Genomic DNA, 25,508 nt, shown 5'->3' on the forward strand with positions numbered 1-25,508 from the left:
TGCTATCAATTTCCACGCCATGATAAGCCTCCTTGGTTGAGCAATCATTTGTAAACAGGTCGCTGTCTGAAAAAGAGCTACACAGCTTTTACCTGGTAAAATAAAAAAAACTAGTTAAATAGTTTAGAATGCTTTGAAGTTGTCTCTGTTTCCGTCTTGGTGAATTTCCCGACCTGCTACGAGACACTACGACGAAGATGTGACTCACGTTTGTCAATTTGTGGCAGTGGAGATGTTGGTGGTGGTGGTGCCTGTATTTGTGGCACAGTAGTAAGGGGCACAGGCGGTGCATTGGCCAGCAGTCATCTCAGTCAGTCGACCCGTGGCACCTGCAGGGTCTGCCCCGTGACCTCCTCCTGCCAGCGGGCGTTTGACACTTCACGTTGGTTCAATGTGCACGTAGCCTGGCACGAGCGCCGTGGTGACGTCACCGCCACTTAGTGGCGAATGGCGGTGGTTGTTGTTGCTGCTGTTATTTGTGGGAGTGGTGGTGCAGCAGTTAGCGCCCTGCGCGAAGAATCTGGCCACCCGGGTTTGATTCCCGCTCATGGCCAACATCCAGTGACGATTATCTGAACCGGTCCTGGGCCTCCACTAGGTCGACTCGGCCTCAAACGAGTACCTGGTGCGGTGTGTAACATCGCCACTAGGGAGACAAAGGCGGTCGGGCATGGTGCTGGCCACCCACCCCCTCGCGTGCCGTTCTGGCCTTCATAGGTGCTCGCTAACAGCACTTGCCCCAAAAGTCTGTTAAGGCTATACGGGGGATCTTTGTATTTGCATAGTCCTCTTTGCTGTACAGGGGTGGTCCAAAATGTCTTGTGACCCCCCCCCCCAATTAATTGACGAATTAATTGAGCCCGAACCTTGTTTTGCTTTGCATATTCATGTTTAAAAAAAGAAATTTACTTATAATAAATATATATTATGTTTTAGATAATTAAATGGGGGGTCTCAAGACATCTGGCCCACCATGTACTCTGTGACGTCACTCCACATGCCACACCCCTCCCCAATAACCATGAGGGGGTGACGTCACTACATGCCGCACCCCTCCCCAATAACCATTAGTGAGTGACGTCACTCCACATGGGGCAATCCCCCCCTCCCCCCCTCAATAATCATGAGCTGAACAAGTTTTGAATATTTCGGATTTACTGCAATTTATTCCCGTTCTTGGACGGGCAAAAGAGCTAGTTGTATAAAATAAGGTAGGCACTGATAAGGGGTTGACATGTATGTAGTAGTGTATAGTAGTGTAGTGTATAGTGTATTGTATCATGGAGTTTATCGTTTAGTGTATAGTGTCGTGTGTAGGATGAACGTTGAGATCTATAAGGGGCACGGTGTGACCAATATGGTCTGAATTGATCTGTAATAAGGTAGGGCACTACCGATAAGGGGTTGACAGGTATGCGAATGTAACCGAACGTCCGATTGGGAGCCACATGATCTCACCACGGCTCCGCCTCGACGCCCTTCAACACGTTCACAACGGGACCACGTGACTCACGATACGAATCGCGTAATCATCACGAGCCATTATATCTGGTGGTTGCAAACAATGGGAGTTATTATCCTCAATCACATGGGGTTGGGGGGGGGTCGCAGCTGCGAATAAGTCAGTTTGTGTACAAAGGTTTACGATAAACGTTCAACGCTCTAAGAATGCGCAAACTCTGTTTGTCTTTGGAGCGGAGCGTGCTTTTTAAGTCTATTTTTTTTCTCCAGTGTTCATTCTACGAGGCGAGAATGCACACATGGGCCAGGGACTCGGTGTCTTCTTCAATAATAATAATGGTGACATTTATAACGCGCCAGATATTGCAGACAAGTCAACAACTTTGAGGCATGGAGCAAAGCTCCGGGCTGCCCGAAAGCCCTGTCCCAACACAGATAGGGGCCTTTTAGATGTTTCTTGAGTGCCATACCTGTCAACCCCTTATCGGTGCCTACCTCATTACAGACCAATTCAGACCTTATTGCTCACCCCCGTGCCCTTATACATCTCAACGTTCATCCTACAAAGTCCCATCACAAGGGAGAAACACAAACAAATAGACAAAAAAATGTTTTGCCCGTATTGAAATGGCTGTACGCCGTATGGACCTGAACATTTCCCTGTACAGCAGGGATGGGGAACGTCCGGCCCGCGGGCCGTATAAGGCCCGCGAAATCATTTGATGTGGCCCTGCCAAGGCAACCGCAGGCGGGACTCGAAATTCAATAAATCTTGGAGCAAACCTGGAAAAGCAGTTGCGAGTAGCAGCAACATCATCAATACCAGCTAACATCACACGCCTCGCCAAAGAGAAGTAGTTCCAGCCATCGCATTAGGGGTGAGTTAATTAAATGTTTGACCAAATATAACGGGCTAATTTTTAAGTTGATAATTTTGTGTGGCTCGCGAATGATGTTATAAATATCCAAATGGCCCTTGGCAGAAAAAAGGTTCCCCACCCCTGCTGTACAGGAATACGGGTAAACCGTGTGGCAGAGGTCGCAAACGGGTTTTGATTCCTTACCCGTACCCGGCCGCACCAGGGTCGCAAACGGGTACCCGTACCCGTATTCTACCCGTACCCGGCCGGGTATGGGTAGGGTACGGGTATCGGGTACTTGATTGCGACCTCTGGGATGAAGCCATGTTGCAGGCGCGGGTGGGTTGATTCTAGGAACTTGAATTGTGAGAAGAGACAAGACGATAGGAAATGAGTGACAAACGGTTACTCACCAGTGACTCACGGACTACCCGTACCCGGCCACACCAGAGTCGCAAACGGGTACCCGTACCCGGCCGGGTACGGATAGCCGGGTATCGGGTAGGGTACGGGTATCGGGTACCCGGTTGCGACCTCTGCGGTGTGGGTTGACGGCTATGGAGCGCATTTGATGTTGCGGATGTGCAAAGGGGAGAGAGTTCCACACCGAGGTCGCGACAGCAGAGAACTTTAGTCTTGGACAGCGCAGCACAATAATTGTTACCTTATTTCTCGGGATTGTAAGATGCCCCCGGGTAAGACGTAACCCAGACTTGTGCCCGGTATGAATACAGTTATACAAATCTTGTTCATATTCTTGATTCTTTCGGTAAAGTCACGTAGAAGGGAAATAATAAAATAATAAAAATGAAACATAATAAAAATTCTCACGACGTTTCGGCCACAACGCACGCAGCCGTCCTCAGGTGACGAAACGGAGCTTATCAGTGTTCATTAGGACGCTGTCTTTCCGACAGCTCTCACCTGAGGACGGCTGCTCGCGTTGTGACCGAAACGTCGTGATAATTTTATCTTATTGTTTTATTATTTTTATTTTATTATTTCCCTTCTACGTGACTTTGCCGAAAGAACCAAGAATATGAATCCCTGCAGTCACGAAAGCTTTAAATCGAAATTTACACAAATCTTTAGTCTCGCGCACACACGCACACACCTACCAGAGTATAATATGCAACCGAGAGTTTTGCCTTAAAATACAGGGGAAAAGAGAGCCTATATTTCGGAGAATACGGTATTTGGCGATCTGAAGTCTGGCATGCTACTATAACAAAGGACGATTAAAATCAACGAGCCGCATGACTGCAGGAAACACAGCCAGTACAGTACAGTATACAAGATTCAGTTAGATTTGATACACTACTAAGAAAAATGACAGAACAGCGTGGTGCAGGCTACCTACCATACACAGCGTTGGCTAAGATACGTGCACGGTGCAATGCATAGCCCCGTGTGTGTGTGTCCAGCACAGTAGAATACAGAAGGATGTGTGCCAGCCACACCACAGTCGAGAAAATTGCGTAACGTCCCGGCACCGCAGAGAGCAGTTTCGGTGCAGCACAAATCAATGCCCCGCAGCAAACGGCGCAGACTGAAATAGTTCGCAAGTTAGGCCGCGAGCTCATGGCTCTGTCGTGCAGAATTTTTTTTTATTGAGTACATTAACACATTCCTGCGGAGGGAGCTGGTAGGAACGTTTGGGTTGCTCGGTCAATGGCCAGGGTCAACGGCGGCGTGGGGTATTCCGCAAATATGCCCGACTGTGAGGGCGGGCACAAGCCGGCATGAGTAGGTTAAACGTTGAGTTTTATAAGGGCACCACGGGGTGACCAGCCCCTCCCCACCCAGCCCCACCCCTCCCACCCAGCCCCTCCCCACCCTCCCCACCCAGCCCCTCCCCACCCTCCCCACCCAGCCCCTCCCCCCCACCCAGCCCCACCCTCCCCACCCAGCCCCACCTCTCCCTCCCAGCCCCACCCTCCCCACCCAGCCACTCCCTCCCCACCCAGCCCCTCCGTGCACGACATACACAATAATCCCCTGTGGGCTAGTGTAACCAGGAGGTTCCTATCAGTATTAATTTGAATCTCCACTAATGCGTGCGTTGTTGGCTTTATGTAACTCCGCCGCTGGCAGGAGCATTCGATGACCGAGGCATTTCGTCCGCCCAAGTGACTTTTTAAAAATTCTCGTTCAACAACGTACAAACATGTTTTCCTCTCTTACAGGATGGCAAACCGTTGGCCAACCTATAAATGACATGCACATTCATACCTCGCAGAACAAGCTGGCATCGTCAATTACAGAAATTAGAAAACTGACGACTCACAATCGACAAAGACGTTTAATTTCAGCTGAGAGAGAACCACAATTAGCTTTGACGCTCATGTTGTCCTTCTTCCAGAGGTGCCCAGTCCAAAGCTGGCTGATCGGTAATGGCAGAAAATAAGGAAGTTTCAGAATGTGTTGGCGTACAATGTGGTTGTTGTAGAGTCGATGTTGCCTGTAGGGCTGCACACACGCACACGCACGTGCAGTTTTGTTGTGCCAGTCGCCTAAAGGCAGGTGAGCGTTTAAAAAAAAACGCACTATTCGGGACCTAACCGCCCGACTCGTGTACGTTTGTATACGTTACGCCATGATGTGTTTGCAATGTATCGGTCGAATGAAAAGCCTGGACACCCTTGCAAGCGAGATGTTCTATCTCAAGGGATTTTATTTTTCCCAGGTAAAATATTTACTGGATATAATTAATGAATACCCGTGGCTGCTGGCATCCATAGCCAGAATCTATCTGCATGATCGCCGATATCGCCATCACTCTCATCAACATCATCTTCATGACCACCGCCATCATCAACTTCACGACCACCGCCATCATCAACTTCACGACCACCGCCATCATCAACTTCACGACCACCACCATCATTTTTTTCACATTCATCGTCTCCATCGACATCATCAATGCACCACCACTATTATCACCATCATCTTGTACGTATGTATATGTTGAACTTCTTTTGCACCATATGTAGCCAACCGTGATAATGGGAGAGGTGCAGTGTTGAGTCTATGGGAGGTGTGTTAGTCTATGGGTAGTATTAGTTTATGGGCAGTATGTTTGTGCTGTATGTTAAACTTCTTTTGCACCGTACGTAGCCAACCGTGCGGGGCTTTATTTCAGCCGGAGCTGTCCTGGGTGGAGCTCTATAAAATATTTCCCTGCCCCCCCCCGCCTCACTGGGGGGAGGCGGGGGGGTGGGGGGAGAGGGGATAGGTGGGGTCCAGGTGATTGGGGTTGTGGATGTCTTCATGGCTACCCGAGTTCGATTCCCGCTCACGGCCAACACCAGTGACGATTATCTGAATCGGTCGTGGGCCTCACCGAGGTTGACTCAGCCTCACATGAGTACCTGGTGCGGTGTGTAGACATCGCTACTGTGGAGGCAAAGGCGGCCGGGCGTGGTGTTGGCCACCCACCCCCTCGTGTGCCGTGCCGGCCTTCATAGGTGCTCGCTAACAGCACTTGCCCTAACAGTCTGTTAAAGGCCACATACCTGTCAACCCCTTATCAGTGCCCTACCTTATTACAGACCAAATCAGACCTTACTGGTCACCCCATACCCTTATAAATCTCAACGTTCATCTTACAAAGTCCCCATCACAAGGGAGAAATACAAACAAATAGACACACAAAACGTTCTGCTCTTTTTGAAACGGCTGTACGCCGTATGGACCTGAACTAAATATTTCTGTACAAGAATACGGGTAAACCGTTTGGGTTGACAGGTACGTCATGTTAAATTAATCTCTGGGGTTGGTTGCATCGAACAACTTAGGCGAACATTTCCCATAGTTTCCGTTATAAATCAATGTAAATTAAGGGAGCATATCCGCTTGAGATGTTTTATGCAACCAGCCACTTGCCCGTAATGGGTGTTGACATGGGTCCTAGGGGTTTCTTACCTACCCCACGTACAAACCGTTCCCCTTGGCAGAATCCCGCAATGCGGTACATTAATTATATATTCGGAACCGAATCTCATATCCAGAGACTCCTCTGCTTTCGAACGAGTTGGGTTCCAGAGGTTTATTAGTAAGTCCAACTATACTCCGGTCGATTCCAAACACGTTGTGCGGCATGTGCACTAAACACGGGGAATGGCTTTAACAGTTTTATAATCTCCTGTTGATGTAGATTCTACTGGTTCTTCATGTTCTGCAGATGTAGATGCCACTGTTTTTTCACTTGGCCTTTACATGACAGACGGACAGGTTTGTTCGTATCTCTGAAAGTCCGTAAATCGAATGTTCGTAACTAGAGGAGTCCCTGAATGTGGTTGCCTACGCACGGCGTGAAAGAAGCCCAACACGCACACACACACTACCAAGCAAAAAGCACAAACAATAAAAAAAAGTAATCAAAACAAAGAGATTAGTCCATTAGGTTGTCACACATCCCAGACCACATTCCACATTTTCCCAACCGAGACTGCAAAACCCTTGCCCCCCTTGGGAGGATCACTCGGGGTAACGTCGTCGCGGGGATTTTTTCACCGCAGGCTGGTGCGAGATTACGTGCAGCAGAACAACACGGCGCAGATCAAGCACATCATCGCCATCCTCTCGCAGGAGTTCGCGCTCTCCCTGCACCCACACAGTCGCAAGGGCGGCCTCATCGGCCTCGCCGCCTGCGCTATTGCGCTGGGAAAGGTAACGCGCCGTTTGTATCCTCATAGTAGTGTGAGCGTAGCGCTGCGTGTAGCGCCGTGTATAGCTGGGTGGGACGCTGTGTGTAGCGCTGTGTGTAGCTGGGTGGGATGCTGTGTGTAGCGCTGTGTGTAGCTGAGTGGGACGCTGTTTGTAGCGCCGTGTGTAGCTGGGTGGGACGCTGTGTGTAGCGCTGTGTGTAGCGCTGTGTGTAGCGCTGTGTGTAGCGCTGTGTGTAGCGCTGTGTGTAGCGCTGTGTGTAGCGCTGTGTGTAGCTGGGTGGGACGCTGTCTGTAGCGCTGTGTTTAACTGGGTGGGATGCTGTGTGTAGCTGGGTGGGACGCTGTTTGTAGCGCCGTGTGTAGCTGGGTGGGACGCTGTGTGTAGCTGGGTGGGACGCTGTGTGTAGCGCTGTGTATAGCTGGGTGGGACGCTGTGTGTAGATGGGTGGTACGCTGTTTGTAGCGCTGTGTGTCGCGCTGTGTGTAACTCGGTGGGATGCTGTGTGTAGCTGGGTTGGGACGCTGTGTATAGCGCCGTGTGTAGCTGTATGGGACACTGTAGCTGGGTGGGACGCTGTGCGTAGCTGGTTGGGACGCTGTTTGTAGCGCTGTGTGTAACTGTGTGATGCTGTTTGTCACGCTGTGTGTAACTGGGTTTGACGCTTCTTCTTGGTTCTTTCGGTAAAGTCACGTAGAAGGGAAGTAATAAAATAATAAAAATAAAACATAATAAAATTATTCTCACGACGTTTCGGCCACAACGCAAGCAGCCGTCCTCAGGTGAAAACCAGGTCCGTCGAGGCGACAGAGTCTGAATGAAACAGCACACGAGCTTGGAGCATATATATAAGCTGGGCGCCTTGACAAAGGAATTTGCATATCAAGAGTAATTTAGCATATTTATGGGAAATGCAGGAATGTGATTAGTACTACATATGCATGTGCATTATGCAGGATTAACAGCATCAAAGGGAGCTGCAGTTGCTGCTGCTGCTGCTGCAGTTGCTGCTGCTGCAGTTGCTGCTGCAGTTGCTGCTGCTGCAGTTGCTGCTGCTGCAGTTGCTGCTGCTGCAGTTGCTGCTGCTGCAGTTGCTGCAGCAACAGTTGCTGCAGCAGCTGTTTCATTCAGACTCTGTCGCCTCGACGGACCTGGTTTTCACCTGAGGACGGCTGCTTGCGTTGTGGCCGAAACGTCGTGAGAATAATTTTATTATGTTTTATTTTTATTATTTTATTACTTCCCTTCTACGTGACTTTACCGAAAGAACCAAGAAGATGAATCCCTGCAGTCACGAAAGCTTTAAATCGAAATTTGGGTTTGACGCTGTTTGTAGCACTGGGTGTGACGCTGTGTGTAGCGCTGTGTGTAGCTGTGTGATGCTGTTTGTCACGATGTGTGTAACTGGGTTTGACGCTGTTTGTAGCACTGTCTGTAACTGTGTGATGCTGTTTGTCACGCTGTGTGTAACTGTGTGATGCTGTTTGTCACGCTGTGTGTAACTGCGTGTGACCCTGTTTGTAGCGCTGTGTGTAACTGGGTGTGACGCTGTTTGTAGCACTGTGTATCCGCGTGTGACGCTGTTTACAGGACCATGTGTAACTGCGTGTGACCCTGTTTTTGTAGCGCTATGTGTAACCGCGTGCGATGCCGCGTGCAGGACTATGGCGTCTACCTCAAGGAGCTGATGGAGCCGGTGTTGACATGCTTTAACGACCCCGACAGCCGGCTGCGCTACTACGCCTGCGAGGCGCTCTACAACATCGTGAAGGTGGCGCGCGGCTCTGTGCTTCCCCACTTCTGCGAGCTCTTCGACGGACTCAGCAAGGTCAGAGGGCAGCCCCCCCTCCCCACCCGCCCCATGATGCTTGTTGCCAATCATCTCGTCATCGTCATTGCCCCGCGGGGAATTTAATATTTAACTTCGCTTCGTGGACGTCGGTTTACGTCGGCGCAGAATGCTCGACTGCTCGCGTGATTCGGGTGGGTTTTGGTTTTTTTTGGTTCTGGTTTTTCTGTTTGATTCATCTGCGATTCGTGGTTTTGCTTTTGGCTTATCGGTGACGCAAGGTTCCTGTTGAAACTGTCCCTGATATCTCTGTGTTCCTCGGCTTGTTCAGCAAAATTAAAGGTGGCACGTGACGCGTCGTGTGATCCGTCGTGTGACGCAAGGGCCGCAGCACCTTGGTGCTCTGTTGTTATCGGTGGGAATTCTGCACAAATTTAGAGTTTAGCGAGTCGTTTGACTATTTAAATTTGCACGCAACATTTTGCGTGCTTCAAGATTAGTAGAAAATGTAGCAAATTGTGAATCATGATGCCGGCACACAGTTTGACCTGCTGTTACACGAATTAAGTCTTTAACGTCCACTGTGAAGCAGACCTGCTCTAGTTTTTCTGGATAATACACCCGCAGTATTAACCAGGGCTGCCTGCCGAATTCCAACTGCGGTTCTCTGCAACAAAATAGCGAACCGCTCGGCCATTTCACCACCATTGTTGCACCAATAAATATTAATTTGTAAATATATTGTGTACGCGATAATGGGACGGTGACATAGCCTAGCTGGGGTTCATGGTTCAAATCCAGCAGGTCACCCTGAGTTACTGCTTGAGGTGTATGAACACGAAACCTACATTCTGTCAGCTTCACAAATTACTCAGTTGGGATTTAGACACCCCGATTGTGCTGGGTAATCGAGCGTAGTCAAATTTTTTTTTTAATATAACCACAATAATTAATGAGGTTTTCTTTTTTTGTCTGTGCAGTTGGCTGCCGATCCAGATCCGAATGTGAAGAGTGGCTCCGAGTTGCTCGACCGGCTGCTAAAGGTGGGTGTGACGGTGCTGGGAGTTTTCTTTTTTGAACAAACTGCAAAATTGGCCTACCCCAAAGCGCTCTGGAGGTTATGGCTTTTAAATAAAATAATTCTTATCTCACCAATAGTTTGTCCTGGACAGACTCACATAGCCCCAGTGGCTTCCTAATATCGGATGGAAGAGCGTTCCAGACGGCCGCAGAAGTGCACCTGAAAGCGTGCGATGCGGTGACCGTCTTTGTTCGATGGCCAGCCAAAAGCCTCTGCTGCTGCGAGGATGACCGGAGTTTGCGTGACGTTTCACTAAAACAACTACCGCACACAGACCTGTGCACATTCTTTTCATATTTCCATCAACGTAATGATTTGGGGGGGGGGGGGGCGACGTTTTGACTAAATTTGTTGGTTTGCACGCGCGCAGGACATCGTGACGGAAAGCAGCAAGTTCGACCTCGTGGCGTTCGTGCCACTTTTGCGGGAGAGGATATACACGCAGAACCAGTACGGCCGCCAGTTCATCATCTCCTGGGTGAGCCGACACGCGCGCGCTCGGGCCAGCCCCTTCCCTTGCACGGCGCCCATCCAGGCAGCCGTGCCCAGCGGATGCGCAAAGCCTGAATCAGCAGAAACGGAATCTTTAGTTATCCTGGAGAAATCCAATGAGCTATGAGATAACTTTTTTCTACACATGTCCACTAATTTGGGGGCAGGTTAAAATTAGTTATCCACTCAAATTGTTTGTTCGAAAGCAAGAGTGGGATTCTCGTTAATGCCTCCTTTTAAAAGAGTGGAGTTGGCATAGCGGGCCGTTTACGATGCGGTCGATGGTTTGGGATTCATAGCCGCACCACTCGCAGGCCCGCGAATCTTCTATGCGCCATTTGCGGCATCTGGTGGCCGCATCGGCCACATGGCCCGCTCCTGATAGCCACGCGGCGTTGACGATGAGTGCGGCGTTGACGGACTCCTCCCAGATCGCGGTGCTCGAGTCGGTGCCGGACATCAAGTTGCTGGGCTTCCTCCCCGAAATTCTCGACGGCCTCTTCGAGATCCTCGGTGACCAGAGCAAGGAGATCCGCCGCATGTGAGTGCACGCTCCCGCCCTCCCGCGCCGTCGCGCCGACGGCAACGCGCTCGCCACGGAAGTTGCCATCCGCATTGCGCCGCAACGCCCACCCCACAACGCCTGCAACTCCTCGCTCCCTCCGCGCAATTGGCACTCGTTGCACGGCGCGCATTGATAATTTTCCAAACTCGTTCTCGTCCGTTTAACGCCTCGTAGGCTTTCGCGACCAATGTTATTCATAGTCGAGGGGTTTTTTTGTGGGTTATATCGCATAAAAAACTACGCATTTATATTTACGCGATCTAACCCCAAAAAAACACGTTATTGTGAACATCCTTGTCCCGTGTATACAGCACTGTGGAGGCGAGGGTTGTTGGGGGATCGCACACAGATGTTGTGAAGCTCCCTCACCCTGGCCGCCAGGAGAAGGCAGTGTGGCGTAGACTCGGTATGGGATGGAGCATTACAGCCTAACCTGGACGCCATCTATATGGGATAGAGCGTTTCCCCCTCGCACACACGAGGGTTTTGTCCGGGTGCTCGAATTTCCTCGGTGCACGTAAACACTACTTTATTGGCCGGTGACGCCTCTATATGTAGAGGACCACAGAGCTTGGGGGCAGTTTGGCACCGGCTCACCACGAGGCTGCGGTTCGTGCTTGTCTGTGGTTCCTTGTTGCTTTGAGTCGTTCTCTCTTGTCGAGAGTGAGTGAATACTGTGCAGCGTGTTACGAATTAAAATTATTATTTACTGTAGAACCATAATGTTCCAGCAGAGGGAGTGGTAGCACAGTTGTTAGCACACTGCCAAGTCGGGCCTGCAATGAAGCATCAATGGAAATATATTTTCGTATGTATGTTGAATTTCTTTCACACCATACGTAGCCAACCATGCTAAATTGGAGGTGCGGGAGCTCTCTGTCATCACAGGCATCGTCGTTCATCATTAGCAGTTATTAACAATCATCAAAATCTTTCATAATGTTCATCATATTATCACCGTCATAGCTATAATCAATAATTCATAATGATCATATCCATCATCAGCCTCAGCTTCATTACTCAACCATCATTCATCTTCATTGTTTCATCATCATCACTGCCACACTTAATTATTGCGTGTATCAACTATACATGCATCAAATGGCTAGCTGAATAATCCCATTATTTTTAAATTTTTCAAGTTGTACGTATTTAATTTACATCGCTTGCTATAATGGTTATGTAATCAGCAAATTAAATTAATTTAATCAGTGTATTTCTTTAGTAAAAACTCGCCCCCACTAAAGAGGGCATTGCAATACCTTTAGTCTAAATTAAATGAAGATAGTCCTACTTACAAAATCAAGACGCACGTAAAAATATCAAAATCGGGAGATGGGCAGCATCTTCTCCGTTGACATCGCGAGTTCTTTACCGAATGGGACCTTTTTGCCAGAAAAAAAGTACGAAAAAACAAGAATAGATTTTACCTTTTCTGTCAATAAAACAGTTGTGTTAAGATGTTCAAACACCATATAGAAACCTTTTGCAAGGAATCAATTCTGCATTAACCACATGTACTTGTGGTGAGCATGCAAACAAACATGCTCTGATAATATATACATTGCCTTTGAAACTGATGAGCCTACACCAGAGACAGCCTTCTTTAGGGCCAAGTCTCACCAGTGTCGGACCAAAGAACGCGTAAAGGCAAACCGTATAATGCTCTGACAAACCCAAGGCATCATTGCAACAAATAAATGGGACCAATTGGATGTCTCCCGATTCATAATTGATTCTTATGGATATCTGCTGTGCGATTAACGCTGATTCTTCCATCCTTCTGCAATCGTGAGTACGTCGCCTAAGAGCTGCTGTGGGTGAATGTGACATGATCAGCGCGGTTGGCTACGTACTGTGCGAAAGAAGTTCAACATTTACATCTCTGCACTACGCTGTGCTACGTATTGAAGATGTCCCTTTTGATCTCTCCTGCTGCGTATTTCTCGCCAACCGCTGCGCTCTGCCGTACGTGCGCAGGTGCGAGTGCGTGCTTGCAGAGTTCCTCAAGGAAATTAAGAAGAACCCGGCCAACGTGAAGTACAGCAACATGGCCAACATTGTGCTCGTGCACTGCCAAGCCTCCGGTGAGTGAACTCATCGCAGCCGATGCCGTTTGAACACAATTCACGCGTGACTTCTTCCCCAAACTTTGTACCCAGGCCCGACTAAAGTCCAGGTCAATTCCATTTGCTCACGTGCAGCAAACACAGCCACTACTACTGGCCACTGCCACCCCGCGCATTTGATCGCACTCATTACACACAAAGTGCTTGCCGCAAATCAACCACAGTACCTCGCTGATCCTCGTCAAGGAGCATAAACCATTGCCACGTGGACTCCGGTCATCCTCACAGCAGCAGCAGCAGCTTTTAGCTGGCCATTGAACAAAGACGGTCACCGCATTTCCGCTCTTTCAAATGCGCGTCTGCGGCCGTCTGGAACGCTCTTCCTTCCAATATTAGGAAGCCACTGAAGCTGTGCACTTGTCAATCTATATTGAAATCTAAAATAAAAACTCGTTTGTTTAGGACTGCTTTTTAGATCCTTTATATTAAGTTCGCTTGCTTGCGTGCTTGCGTGCTTGCTTGCTTGCTTACGACCGTGCAAATCTTTCGGTCGTTTTTTAACACACTTCCCGTGATCCAATCGAGCTGACATTTTCCACACAGACTCGTTGTGCGTGACAATTAATTTTCGTGAAAATTTTTTTCCAAAATTTTACACTGTTTAGGAAAACATTTTTAAATATTTAATTACCAATTGCTTAATGCTGGCAGACAATCATCTGACCCATAGGTGGCAGCCATCTCAAGCCAGAGGACGAGAGGACTCTAGCCGCCACGCATATAAAGGATTTAGAGTGAAAAACGTTGTTTTTACGGGTTAATTTTTTTGTGTTCAGTTGTCCTTCCCCTGCACCTCGGATGAGCACGGTTGGTTACGTACGGTGAAAAAGAAGTTGAACATACATACACAGTGTCTGCTTATTTATTTTCGCCGCAACGACGTTCGTGATGATTTTTTTAGAGTCGCGTGCTCGCGCAGCAAGCGCTCTTCGCGCCGGATGCTCCGGCCGTAAAAAAAAAAAACGCGGCCGCGGTGTTACGTTTGTCCCCATCTCGCATCCCGTCAGACGAGCTCACCCAGCTGACGGCCATGACGTGGATCCGGGAGTTCGTGCAGCTCGCGGGCCGCCTCATGCTGCCCTTCGCTGCGGGAGTCCTCAACGCCGTGCTGCCCTGCCTGGGCAACGACGACCCCAAGAGGAAGAGTATCCTCCTCCTGCTGCCCCCCGTTTAACACTGGCCCATGACAGCTCGGCCACGGTAATAATAATAATGATATCTGAAACTAAATTACAGGGACTCCTCTACTTACGAACGGGTTAGGTTCCAGAGGTTTGTTCGTAAGTCGAATTGTTCGTAAGTCCAACTTTACTGCCGCCAATTCCAAACACGTTGTACGGCATGTGCACTTAACACGGGGAATGGCTTTAAAAGTTGTATAATCTCATGTAGATGTAGATGCCACTAGTTCTTCATGTTCTACAGATGTAGATGCCACCACTGCCATCTATTGAACTTACGACTCTCGGTCCGAACGGGCAACTGGACATCCGGACAAGTTTGTTCGTATCTCTGAAAGTTCATAAGTCGAATGTTCATAAGTAGAGGAGTCTCTGTAATGTCCGTCCCCTCTTCACCAAGAGACCCCCCCCCCCCCAAACACATAGCATCATCTTTGCACAGCTCCCCTTACCTACCGCACTGTAATCAACTACCACCCCCCCCCCCCCCAAAGCTGATGGTACGACCCACGAGGAGGAGAAAGTCTAAGGATTACTACTATTTTACTAGTTTTTTATTTTACGAGGTAAAGCCCAGCGAGCTGTATAGCTCTTTTTCAGAAGCGACCTGACCATTACAAATGATCGGGCAACGTAGTGACTTATCACGTGGACATTTATAGCAGCGAAATTTCCACTAAACGGGTGATGTTGATTCTAAATATGGAGGCCAAAAAACGGAGGACCCGGAGAAAAATCCATGTGACCAAGGGGAGATAGACTTGCAAACTCAATATATTTGCATGCAACGGTGGGTCAACGTTTTGCATCCCTACTCTTAGTTCTTTCGGTAAAGTCACGTAGGTAAAAAATGAAATTATCATCCGCCAAGCTGTTTCTCCCACCATACAGAAACAGCCACTTGAAACTCCGATCAAAACTGTCACGTTACCATACATAGCAGGCGTGACCAAAAAGATCTCCAAAATTCTAAACAAACATAAGATCCAAGTCCGATTCAATACAGTACATAAAATCCGTGATCTAATTCCATCTGTGAAGGATGTCATCCCTGACTTGCAATACCCTGGGAGTCTATAAACTGAGTTGCAGCTGTGGTGACTGTTACATTGGGGAAACGAAACGTCATGTCTCTGATCGTGTCCGCGAGCACAAGTCAGAATTTAAGCACGGCAAAATTGAGTCTTCCGCCGTTGCCGATCATTGCTACAACGCGGTGGGCTCTCATGATATTGTTTTCTCCGAGACTAAGGTGCTCTGCAAACCCTCTGACTACCATCAAAGGTTTGTACACGAAGCCATTCAGATATACAAACACAGACATAATTTCAACCGTGATGATGGGTACAAACTTAGTAATCATTGGAAAGATGTTATCAACCATGCAAAAAAGATTTAACTACACATTTTTGGACCATCTTATCTGACAGGCACTATTTTACTCTACCGAGTGCTAACATCCCCAGCGTTTAACAGTATTCTCCAGCAGCATAACAAAATGCGGCTTAATCGTATTTAATTAATTTACCCACCCAGCAGCATAACAAAAAGCAGTACTTGACCACTTCACAACTCCTCCTCCCCCGCGGCCCTTCCTGGCTCCTCCCCCCTTAACCACTATATAAGGTCGTACCTCTTGGGACTTCTCTTCACTTGATACAGATATTTTGCTGTGACAGTTTCACCTGAAGACGGAAGCTCGTGATTTTATTGTTTTTTTTTATTAATTTTAATTTCATTTTTTACCTACGTGACTTTACCGAAAGAACTAAGAGTATGAATCCTTGCAGTCACGAAAGCTTCAAATCTAGAAGTTTTGCATCCCGTGGCTGGAACCGTTGGCCAAACCTAGCTCACGCATCCATCACATTTTCGATACTTGTGGATAATAAAATAATAATAAAATAACACGTTGGTCCAACGTTGGGCCAACGTTTAGGCAATTTCTTCATTTGAAGGTTGTGTACCCAGTGTGCATGCAGCGTTGCGTCAACGTTGGCATCCTGTGGCTGGAACCGTCGGCCCAACGTTGACCCAACGTTGCGTGCCACCTGGATATATGCCGCTCTTGTTTGTTGCATTCGTGCCACCGTTGGGATTCTGAGCTCGTCCCCAAGACATCAAGGAGGCGGCGAGTGCGTGTAACCTGAGCCTCATGAGGCTGGTGCTGCCTGAGGATGACCTGGATGCCGTGCCACCCTCACCCGTGTCCCCTTCCCTCGCGGCTCAAGCCGGCACCGGTGACGTCCTGCAGCCGCGGCCTGAAGGTACGGTCGCGCGATGCCAGCCAGCGGCAGACCGCCCCTCTCTCTCATGTGGTCTTTTGCCTTTTTCCGGATTTATTTCCAAATCGTGCATTCGACGTCGTGGTCACGCGAGACGACGAGTCCGTTAGAAACACTTTGTTAGACACAAAGTGGGAGTAGTCGGCTTTCACCAGCAATATCCATAATAAAGGTTTTTTTACGGGTTAGATCGCGTAAATATTAACGTGTCGCTGAACCCGCCACCACCCGACACGGCCAATTGGTAAGGTTTGTCACGTAAACAAAACGTGCCAATTAGTTACTACTTCAGCACACCGCTTGTGTGTCGGAGAGTAAACCCACAAGATTTACAATCAGAGTACGACGTTTTGCTGGCGATTACAACAACCAGCTTCATGCGATAGCCAGAATTTTCCATAAGTCTTCCTGTTTTCGTCTTAAATAGGGGGATGCTCGTTTCTTTGCAGAATGGCCCATAGAAGTAGAGCTTACGGAACCGCTTCTGAAATCTTTTTATCGAAACACGAAGCGGTAGGCACTTTGCCCTCGTGCCCTGCTACAGAGAGGAGATATCGTCGCAGAACCAACCGACACATTTTTAATTCTCCGAATCGGAACTTACCGAAATGAGGTCGTATCTTAATCGCCACATTTGGTTGCGAGCATTGGCGAGTGGAAAAAGAAAAAAATTAATCGGCGCTTGACAACGGTGAAGGGTCTTGCCACGTAAACTTTGGCCAGATTAATTTATTGCGTGGCCTCGCCCAGAAATAAATTTTGAATCGGGTTTTCCGACACGTTTGGGGATGCGAGGGGGAGCAGCGATGGTCAAGTGGAGATTCTTTTTGTTTGACCGGGAGAGAACTCAACATGCCAGGAGGAGTCTCATTCGGTAGAGGTGACCTCGAGTTGCCAAAATGATTAAAGCAAAAAAAAATTAAGCAAGAGCGTCGAAGCACAAAAGTTGTGACCCTGCTACTGCCGTGTGCCCATCTCCAGCCAGCCTGGAGGAGTCCCAGGACAGCGCACCGGAGGCGTCGACAGAGGTTGACATGGAATCGTGAGTACATTTCTTTTGCGTGTGTTTGTGTGTGTGTTTAGTTTGTCGTTACATATTTATGTTTAATTCGTAGTTTCGTGGTAATGAATTGAAGGTGGAGGGGTTACCAGCCCCTCGCACCCGTCCAGAGCCCCCGTTTAGCCACTGTGGTGGTCACAGACGCCATGAGCGGAGATGCCAATGGGCATTGGCCCTCCCCCCACAGTACTGTCCACGACAGAGTTGCCCGTCCGGCACCGCGAGGAGGTAAGGGGTTGTTTTGCCGGACTTGCCGATGACTGGTACCAGCGGCCTCTGTGGAGGAGGCTCGTGAAGGACGCTACTGGTCAGTTGGAGGCAGTTGCCCTCCAGCAACAACGGAGGGCGGAGGAGCGACGCACACAACAACGAGCGGAGCGCCGGGTGGCTAAAGCACAGCAAGTTGGTACAGTAGGGGGCACAGATGGGGCATCAGCCAGTCATCTCGGTCATCTCAGTCAGTCGACCCGTGGCACCTGCTGGGTCTGCCCCGTGACCTCCTGCCAGCAGGCGTTCAACACTTCACGTGGCCTCAAGGTGCACATGGCCTGGCACAAGCGTCGTGGTGACGTCACCGCCACTTAGTGGCGAATGGCGGTTGTTGTTGTTAGTTTGTCGTCCCCACCCCCCCGCCACGCACCTTCAATCAGCACGGTTGGCTACGTACGGTGCGAAAGAAATTTGGCGTACACACAAGATACCGCTGTGAGGGTGTTTATACTCGGACTCTTTTACCCAGGAATACTCAATGTCTCTGGATTAAAGAAATAATTCTGGATTTATCGGGTCCATGTGAACAAGCGCATTGCAGACAAGTCCTGCAGTGTGTTTTGCCATTAGATTATGGTACAGTATAGCGAATTGTGAAACCCTGGCAATGTTCGAGACAATTTTGTGATTTTTCCAAATGTGAAAAATGGAAACCGCACACTCCTGCGCGGTGGTGGCGCTTGATGTTCAAAGAGTAGGGGTGCAATGATTTATACCAATTATTTAAATTCTTGGCGGTGTTTTGATTCAAGAATCGACTGTTTCATGTTTAGTTTTTTACCGTCTCTATTTGCAGTTTTTCTTTTGTTCCGTCTCGTTTTATTTGTACGTATATTGAACTTCTTTCGCAACCGTATGTAGCCAACCGTGCTAATCGGAGGTACGGGGGAAGGACAAACTAAACACAAAAAGCAGTTCTAAAGACATACGCTTTCAATCTAGATGATTTAAAAGTGCATAGCTCCAGTGGCTCTCACATATTGGAAGTAAAGGGCGTTCCAGATGGCTTCAGAAGAGCATCTAAAAGCACTCGCGATGCGGTGACGACCGTCTTTGTTCGATGGCCAGCCAAAATCCGCTGCTGCGTGGATGACCGGAGTTCGCGTGATTAATGCTATGAAACCGCATCGTATGAACCGAAAGCACGCGAGTTGATTAAACAAACAGTTGAGCCATATCCCCTCCGTGCGCTTTGACATACCCCCCCCCCACCCCCCCGACAGCTTGGCTGTGAGGTTGGACCTGGACAGCATCGTCAACGTCCTGGCTCACCACCTGACCCACGACTCCATGCTCACTCGCATCGCCGTCCTCAAGTGGATCTACAGCCTGTACACCAAAACGCCGAGGAAGGCAAGTAGCCCCACTGACGGCCAGGGGGATGGGGGAAACCGACGATCGGTGCGACGTTTGTGGTGTTACGTTGTATGTACGTTGTATGTACGTTGTTTCCCTTCTACGTGACTTTACCGAAAGAACCAAGAATATGAATCCCTGCAGTCACGAAAAGCTTTAAATCAAAAAATGTTGTAGTAACGTTCTTACCCCGTGCCACTACTGGACATCTGTAAAAGAGAGCTTTTACAGCTTAATCGGATTCCTCCAGTAGAAATAAATATTCTGATTCTGAACTCGTACGGAGCACACAGACTGTGCTCGGTTTCGGCGTCGTGTTGCGCCGTTGAGCGACGCGTCTCTGTGCTTCGAGGCGTGCGCAGATGTTCCGTCACACGGAGCGGCTCTTCCCGGTGCTGCTCAAGACGCTGTCGGACGACTCGGATGAGGTGAGCGAGCCTTCATGCATTTAATCGGTGGACTTCTTAACCCTCGAATGTACAGACTAAGGTCAAGCGGAATTACCTTGTGATGCCGCCGCCGCTTCCTGGCGGTGGTGTGTGCGATGCACGCCTAACGTGAAACTCGACGCGTTCGCCAGTAACGCCGTGCGTGTCTGTGGCCTTAAGAATAAAAGTAGAGAATAGGCCGGGCATGGTGTTTGTCGCCCACGCTGCACCTCATGTGCCGTTCCGTCCTTCAAGGCTGCTACTCGCTCGTACTTGTGTACGTACGTTGAACTCTTTTTCGCACCGTACGTACCCAACCGTGCTAATCGGAGGTGTGGGGGAAGGGCAACACAAAAAGCAGTTCTAAAGAAATGACTTTTCAATTGAGATTTAAAACCGCATAGCTCCAGTCGCTTCCTAACATCGGAAGGAAGAGCGTATGTATGTTGTCTGTGAAAGCTATCCGGGGCGGCGTGGGGGGTGTTCACCTTTGTCGTTGGCGCGCACAGGTGATCCTCAAGGACCTGGAGGTGTTGGCAGAGATTGCCTCGTCTCCGGCCGGCCAGCTTGGCGAGGCCTTGTCTGGCGATGGTGGCGGCGGCGGTGGCGGCAGCGCAATCTCGGGCACGGCCCCCGGCCTGCATGCGCCACCTCCACTCAGCACCAGCCCGGGCAGCTTTGCAGGTAATGCGTCCCATTGACATTTCAAACGGTGCACGGTTGTGTCATGGGACCTTTTTTTGCCAGTATCAAAGTAAGACTAATAAGTACTGTGTGTGGTTAATACGGACTTGATTCCTTAACACCTACTCTTTGGTTCTTTGGGTAAAGTCACGTCGGTAAAGTCACGTATTTCTACCTACGTGACTTTACCTGAAAGAACCAACGAGTATGGATTCCTGCAGTCACGAAAGCTTCAAATCCTTAACACCTGCTTTATTGGCAGAAAGGGTAAAAACCTCTTATTATGTTTTGCAGTGTATGTTTGCTCAAAAAAAAGTTGTCGGTTAACGTGATAGGTAACTATGCATCCACCAACTTAAAAATAATGAGTGTTTTGTCATTTGTAAATTGGTAATGTATCGCTCGTTGACTGCTCCAGGGCATGCGGAGGCACGTTTGCAATGCTTTTGCCAGCGCACGCATGAACGATCGTCAGTCCAGTGAGACGTGTGACGACGTGAAACCGCACTGTGAGGGTATTCATCACCGTGGGTAACGCGGCGACCGTGGGTAACGCAAGAGTCACGATTGCATGGCAGTGATTGCTCTAAATTTGCCGTGTTCCATCAGCCTGCTGTGTACGTTGCATGCCAGCAGATGGCATGGTCAATTGCGGGATTCGAGCACGTCTTATTTACTGTGGGCACCGATTGCACGCAGGGGCTTTGTTGAAATGGCAGTTCTCTTCAAATGAAACTGTTTTCATCTCTCCACCACGTTGAGTTTCTCGAAAGTTAAACGAGAGTTCGTATGGATTTTCCAAATCAGCCGTTTATTACTCCCTTTGCTTCTGGTTTAATTTGCGGTCCTTCACAATGCATTCCGAATTCAAAATCAAAGTTGCATTTTGTTTTATCAACGGAAACTAGCCGTGTTGTTAAGCGGCTACGGTAATCTGCTACGTTGTATCGATGGCGATGTAATTTCTCCGGGTCTTTGTGGAGAGTTAAACCGATTGATTTCTGCAACCGCCATGGGAGCTGAGCTTCCACAACCCGAGCTGCAGGTTTTTTTTTTAAGCGGAGGAACTGATAGATACGAAGTTAACGCAGTATTTGCTCATTTTTTTGGGTTCATTTATCGGTGGGTTGCATTTTGGTACTGATATGCCGTTTCATGGCGAATCCCTGAAAGCTTCGACTTCACAGTGTCAGATGTAATAGGTCCGGTTTAGTTTGAAGGTGCCGGTGGGGGGGTCTCACACCGTGTTTTTCTCCCGGGCCCCACATCACCCAACTACGGACAGCCCTGCTCTGATGCGCGTTTTTTTTTTCTGGTCGTAGCACCACCGTGTGTTTTTAGGCAAGATGTCCCGACCATTCGCTGCATGTTCCGGGAGCATTGTTTAGCCTTAAAAATATATATTTATCTTCTTGGTTCTTTCGGTAAAGTCACGTAGAAGGGAAATAATAAAAGATGAATCCCTGCAGTCACGAAAGCTTTCAATCGAAATTTAATATGTATTTAAATGCAACCTCCTTTGAATGTTGAACTTGCGAATGCTTAAGGTTAGAGAGTATTTGAATATGCAGTCGGCAACGTTTAGACTCTTCAGTCGAGCGAGGCTCTTTTCAACAGATGCCAAAGGGTCAGTGTCAGCTGCTGGACCGGAGGAGGGGAGCGGTTCTTGTCCTCCACCAGGGCGGAGGGGAACGTCGCACAGTCCGGCTCTCCATTTCGAAAGACCGCTGGCGGCACGGTCCTCGATGAACTTTGGAATCACACGACCCCTTTGTGGGCATTGTGTGTGGAGTTCTGTGTGTTCTCCCTCCGTTCTGCATGGGTTTCCTCCAGCTTCTCCAATTTCCTCCCATAGCTAAAACAACAAAGACAACCCCCCCCCCCCCCCCGCTCGATAGCATTTAACAGACTGTTGGGGCAAGTGCTGTTTGCGAGTCGCACCTACGAAGGCCGGCACGGCACACGAGGGGGTGGGGTGGACAGCACCACGCCCGGCCGCTTTGTATCCCGAGTGGCGATGTTTACACACCGCACCAGGTACTCATTTGAGGCCGAGTTGACCTAGGGGAAGCCCAGGACCGGTTCAGATAGTTGTCACTAATGTTGGTCATGAGCGGGAATCGATCTCGGGTTGCCGGGTTTGCAGCTCGCCGTGTTAACCGCTGCACTCTTACGCTCTCACACACACACACACGGCATAACACAGTGCATACAGAGCAGCTTCCAGCATACAGCCTCGCTTTGTTGATGGCTACGTGCAGGAGCTTGCCTGCGCATGCCAAGTCATCCTGGCAACAGCCTTCGCGTAAGAACACAAAGATCGCATGCAATGTTAATACCTTCGATATTGAATACTAGAGGCGCTTATTGCGAGAATGCCTCCCTCTGTGAACACGTGGCCCAATTGCCTTGGACCAATTCACCGAATACGCCCCAAATCCTGTCGGATCTCAGAGCCTGAGCAGGTTCGAGCCTGGCGAAGACTTGCGTGGCTGAGCCCACTAGGGCTTGCCAGGTGCTGTAGGTGTCGGGGGAGGGGAGGGGCTGTGAAGTAATCCAGGAAAAAGTGTGGGTTTTTTTCCCCGAATACCCCCCCTCCCCCCAGGTTCAGTCCCACACGGCCGGCGTTGGTGTCTATGCATGCAGCCTGTAGTCTAGCACTGCAGGCAAGGGTTGGTGGATCATTGCACAGATGTTTTGTGAAACTCCCCTTCCGTGGGTGACGAGGAGGCGCTTATACCCTAGCTCGCCAGGAGAAGGCAGTACAGCAAGTGGACTAATCGCCACCTGTTTCCATCTGTATAGGGCATAGAGCGTTGCCCCCTCCCTCCCGCATATGTAATGAACACGACTCGTCATTAATTGGCTGTAAAAAAAAACATGTTAAGGTAAGAACCAAATGCAGCGAGTCCCAAGGCTCAGTGTGACTGCTGGATAAATAAGTAATAATCTTTAATAATATTCTTTGGGTCTTTTCGGTAAAGTCACGTAGATAGAAGAAAAAATAATAACAATAAAATAATAAAAATAAAGTGAATGAAACATAATTTTTAAATATATATCACGACGTTTCGATCGCAACACAAGCAATCGTAATCAGGATAATAAAAGAGGTATTTTTTTACGATTGCTTGTGTTGCGATCGAAACGTCGTGATTTTTTTCATTCACTTTATTTTCATTTTTATTATTTTATTGTTATTCTTTGGGTCTTTCGGTAAAGCCACGAAGACTTTTCTATTCTTATTTTTTCTATCTACGTGACTTTACCGAAAGACCCAAAGAACGTGAATTTCTGCAGTCACAAAAGCTTTAAGTCAAGATGATCTTTAATAATATTATTAATATTATTTATTAGTGCATAAACACTCATTAATAGACTTGGCCAAGCATTCCAGTGCAGCAGGGGTGGGGTGGCTGGGTGAAGAAGAGTCCAAAGACCCAACAAGGCTCCTCTTTCTCAATAATTCTTGCCATTTTCATTCTTGTTTTCATTCCTGTTGGAACGGAAACGCTGCATTGGCATCTCGACACGGCCAACACGTGCGTGTGGTTATTAAATAAATACTTGGAGGCGCGCGTAGAAAAAGATTAAACCGTAAATCAGCCGGCAGCCTTCAGAGCGAGTACTTTGAAATGGAATTTTATTCTTCATCTGCCCTCATTGTAGCAGGAAATTACCTCGTTGCGAACAAGTTGTGTAACCGTGTCAAACAACTGAAGTGTTTATGTTTTCTGCGTCGGTAGGGTTTTCATAACTTGTAAAAGCCATCGTGCTCGGCTCGTGAATGTGGTCAATGATTTATTTTCTTGTCGTGATGTGGGCAGTCAAACTCTCTTTCAAGAGGCTACCAAAGGTAATGCAATCCATCGATGGTAATGTGCTTAACAGCAATGGGGTTTAAAGTTTAATATTTTTAAGGAGTTTCAGGAAAACAAAGTGGCCGTCGTGTGACATGGAGTTAAAATTTTTATGCTGAAGGCAGCTTTTTTTGTAGTTTTCGTCGGAAGCCATTCGCAGGCGTTGAAATTCGCCTGTGAATTCGCAGCCCCCGATCGATAAATGTTTACTTGGCGAGAAATAAGCCGTTGTCAACACTGCGTATTGTTGTGCCCATTTCTATGGCTGTCTTACGTAAAATTACAAAAAAGGAAAAAAATTACAAAAAAGGTTTTTGGGCACCACAGTAACGAGATGTTAACTACCTCGCCTCGTATGCAGGAGGACGTGGGTTCGATCCTGACCCTGATGCCTGTATATTTTCAGTTGGCATGTTCTCCCCGTGGTCGCGTGGAATTTTCTCCGGGTCCTTCGGTTTTTCCCTCATTTAGAATCAACATCACCCGTTTAGAGTATTTGGCTGCTATAAATTTCCACATGGTAAGCCACTTCGTTGAGCTATCATTTGTGGCCAGGTTGCTTCTGAAAAAAATCTACATAGCTCAGCGGGCCTTACCTGGTAAAATACATTTTTGTTCAGTTTTAACCATAGTCTCCAAAGCGGCAGAATATTTTTCACTTCCCAGCGGCCGTAAAGCAATGGGCAACTGTCGCAAAGCTTTGTGGAACGCGCTTGCGAATGTTCACGCGCAACGTAAACTTGTTGCGTCAATGATTCTGCGAAGCTTCGAATGCCAACGTGCGCCGCCCACTCCTCCCGCCCTCCGCCGACCCTCGGGTTTCCTTCCCCCACCGTCGCAGGCTCGGCAGCTTGGAAGGCCACCGACCGATCGCCGCTGTCTCCCTCCATGAACTCCTACTTCCATCGCTTCATGGTCAAGCTGCTCCAGTGCTTTGGCACCGAGCCTCGACTCCTGGAGCATCGTGGAGCCTTCATCATCCGGTACCTCCGCCGTGAGCACGCGGCGAAAACGCGTGCCCTTCTGCGGCACAGCTGACGATGCAGACACTGGAGCTATGCACTTTGAAATCTAGATTTAAATCTAGATTGAACTGCTTTTTGTGTTTAGTTTGTTGTCTTTCCCCCGCACCTCCGATGAGCACGGCTGGTTACGTACGGTGCGAAAGAAGTTCAACATACGTGCACACGGCACAGCAGCCTCGCAGCACGCGCAGCGAGATTGCACGCCCTGCTAACCGCACAGCCACCGTGTCCACACTCCAAATAATGAGACGCACGCGACTGACAATTTCACGACGATAAAACACTCCTTTCAGCATGGGAGTGGTGAGGATTAG

At 48.7% G+C, this 25,508-nt stretch overlaps 1 protein-coding gene across 1 annotated transcript in view; it reads left to right on the forward strand.

The window, feature by feature from the left end:
* Nucleotides 1–25,508, forward strand: part of VAC14 (VAC14 component of PIKFYVE complex) — a 49,584-nt gene that overhangs the window by 2,894 nt on the left and 21,182 nt on the right. The window contains exons 2-14 of the mRNA XM_078879598.1: nt 6,842–6,992; nt 8,650–8,817; nt 9,759–9,821; nt 10,230–10,337; nt 10,783–10,892; nt 12,897–13,003; nt 14,053–14,190; nt 16,344–16,493; nt 17,493–17,553; nt 19,065–19,194; nt 19,560–19,625; nt 20,135–20,309; nt 25,011–25,152. Of these exons, the coding sequence (XP_078735724.1) occupies nt 6,842–6,992; nt 8,650–8,817; nt 9,759–9,821; nt 10,230–10,337; nt 10,783–10,892; nt 12,897–13,003; nt 14,053–14,190; nt 16,344–16,493; nt 17,493–17,553; nt 19,065–19,194; nt 19,560–19,625; nt 20,135–20,309; nt 25,011–25,152 (1,569 nt within the window). The remainder of the gene's footprint in view (nt 1–6,841; nt 6,993–8,649; nt 8,818–9,758; nt 9,822–10,229; nt 10,338–10,782; nt 10,893–12,896; nt 13,004–14,052; nt 14,191–16,343; nt 16,494–17,492; nt 17,554–19,064; nt 19,195–19,559; nt 19,626–20,134; nt 20,310–25,010; nt 25,153–25,508) is intronic.

The sequence above is a fragment of the Lampetra fluviatilis genome, chromosome 54 (assembly GCF_964198595.1).
Source record: "Lampetra fluviatilis chromosome 54, kcLamFluv1.1, whole genome shotgun sequence".
In the NCBI taxonomy this organism is placed as follows: Eukaryota; Metazoa; Chordata; class Hyperoartia; order Petromyzontiformes; family Petromyzontidae; genus Lampetra; species Lampetra fluviatilis.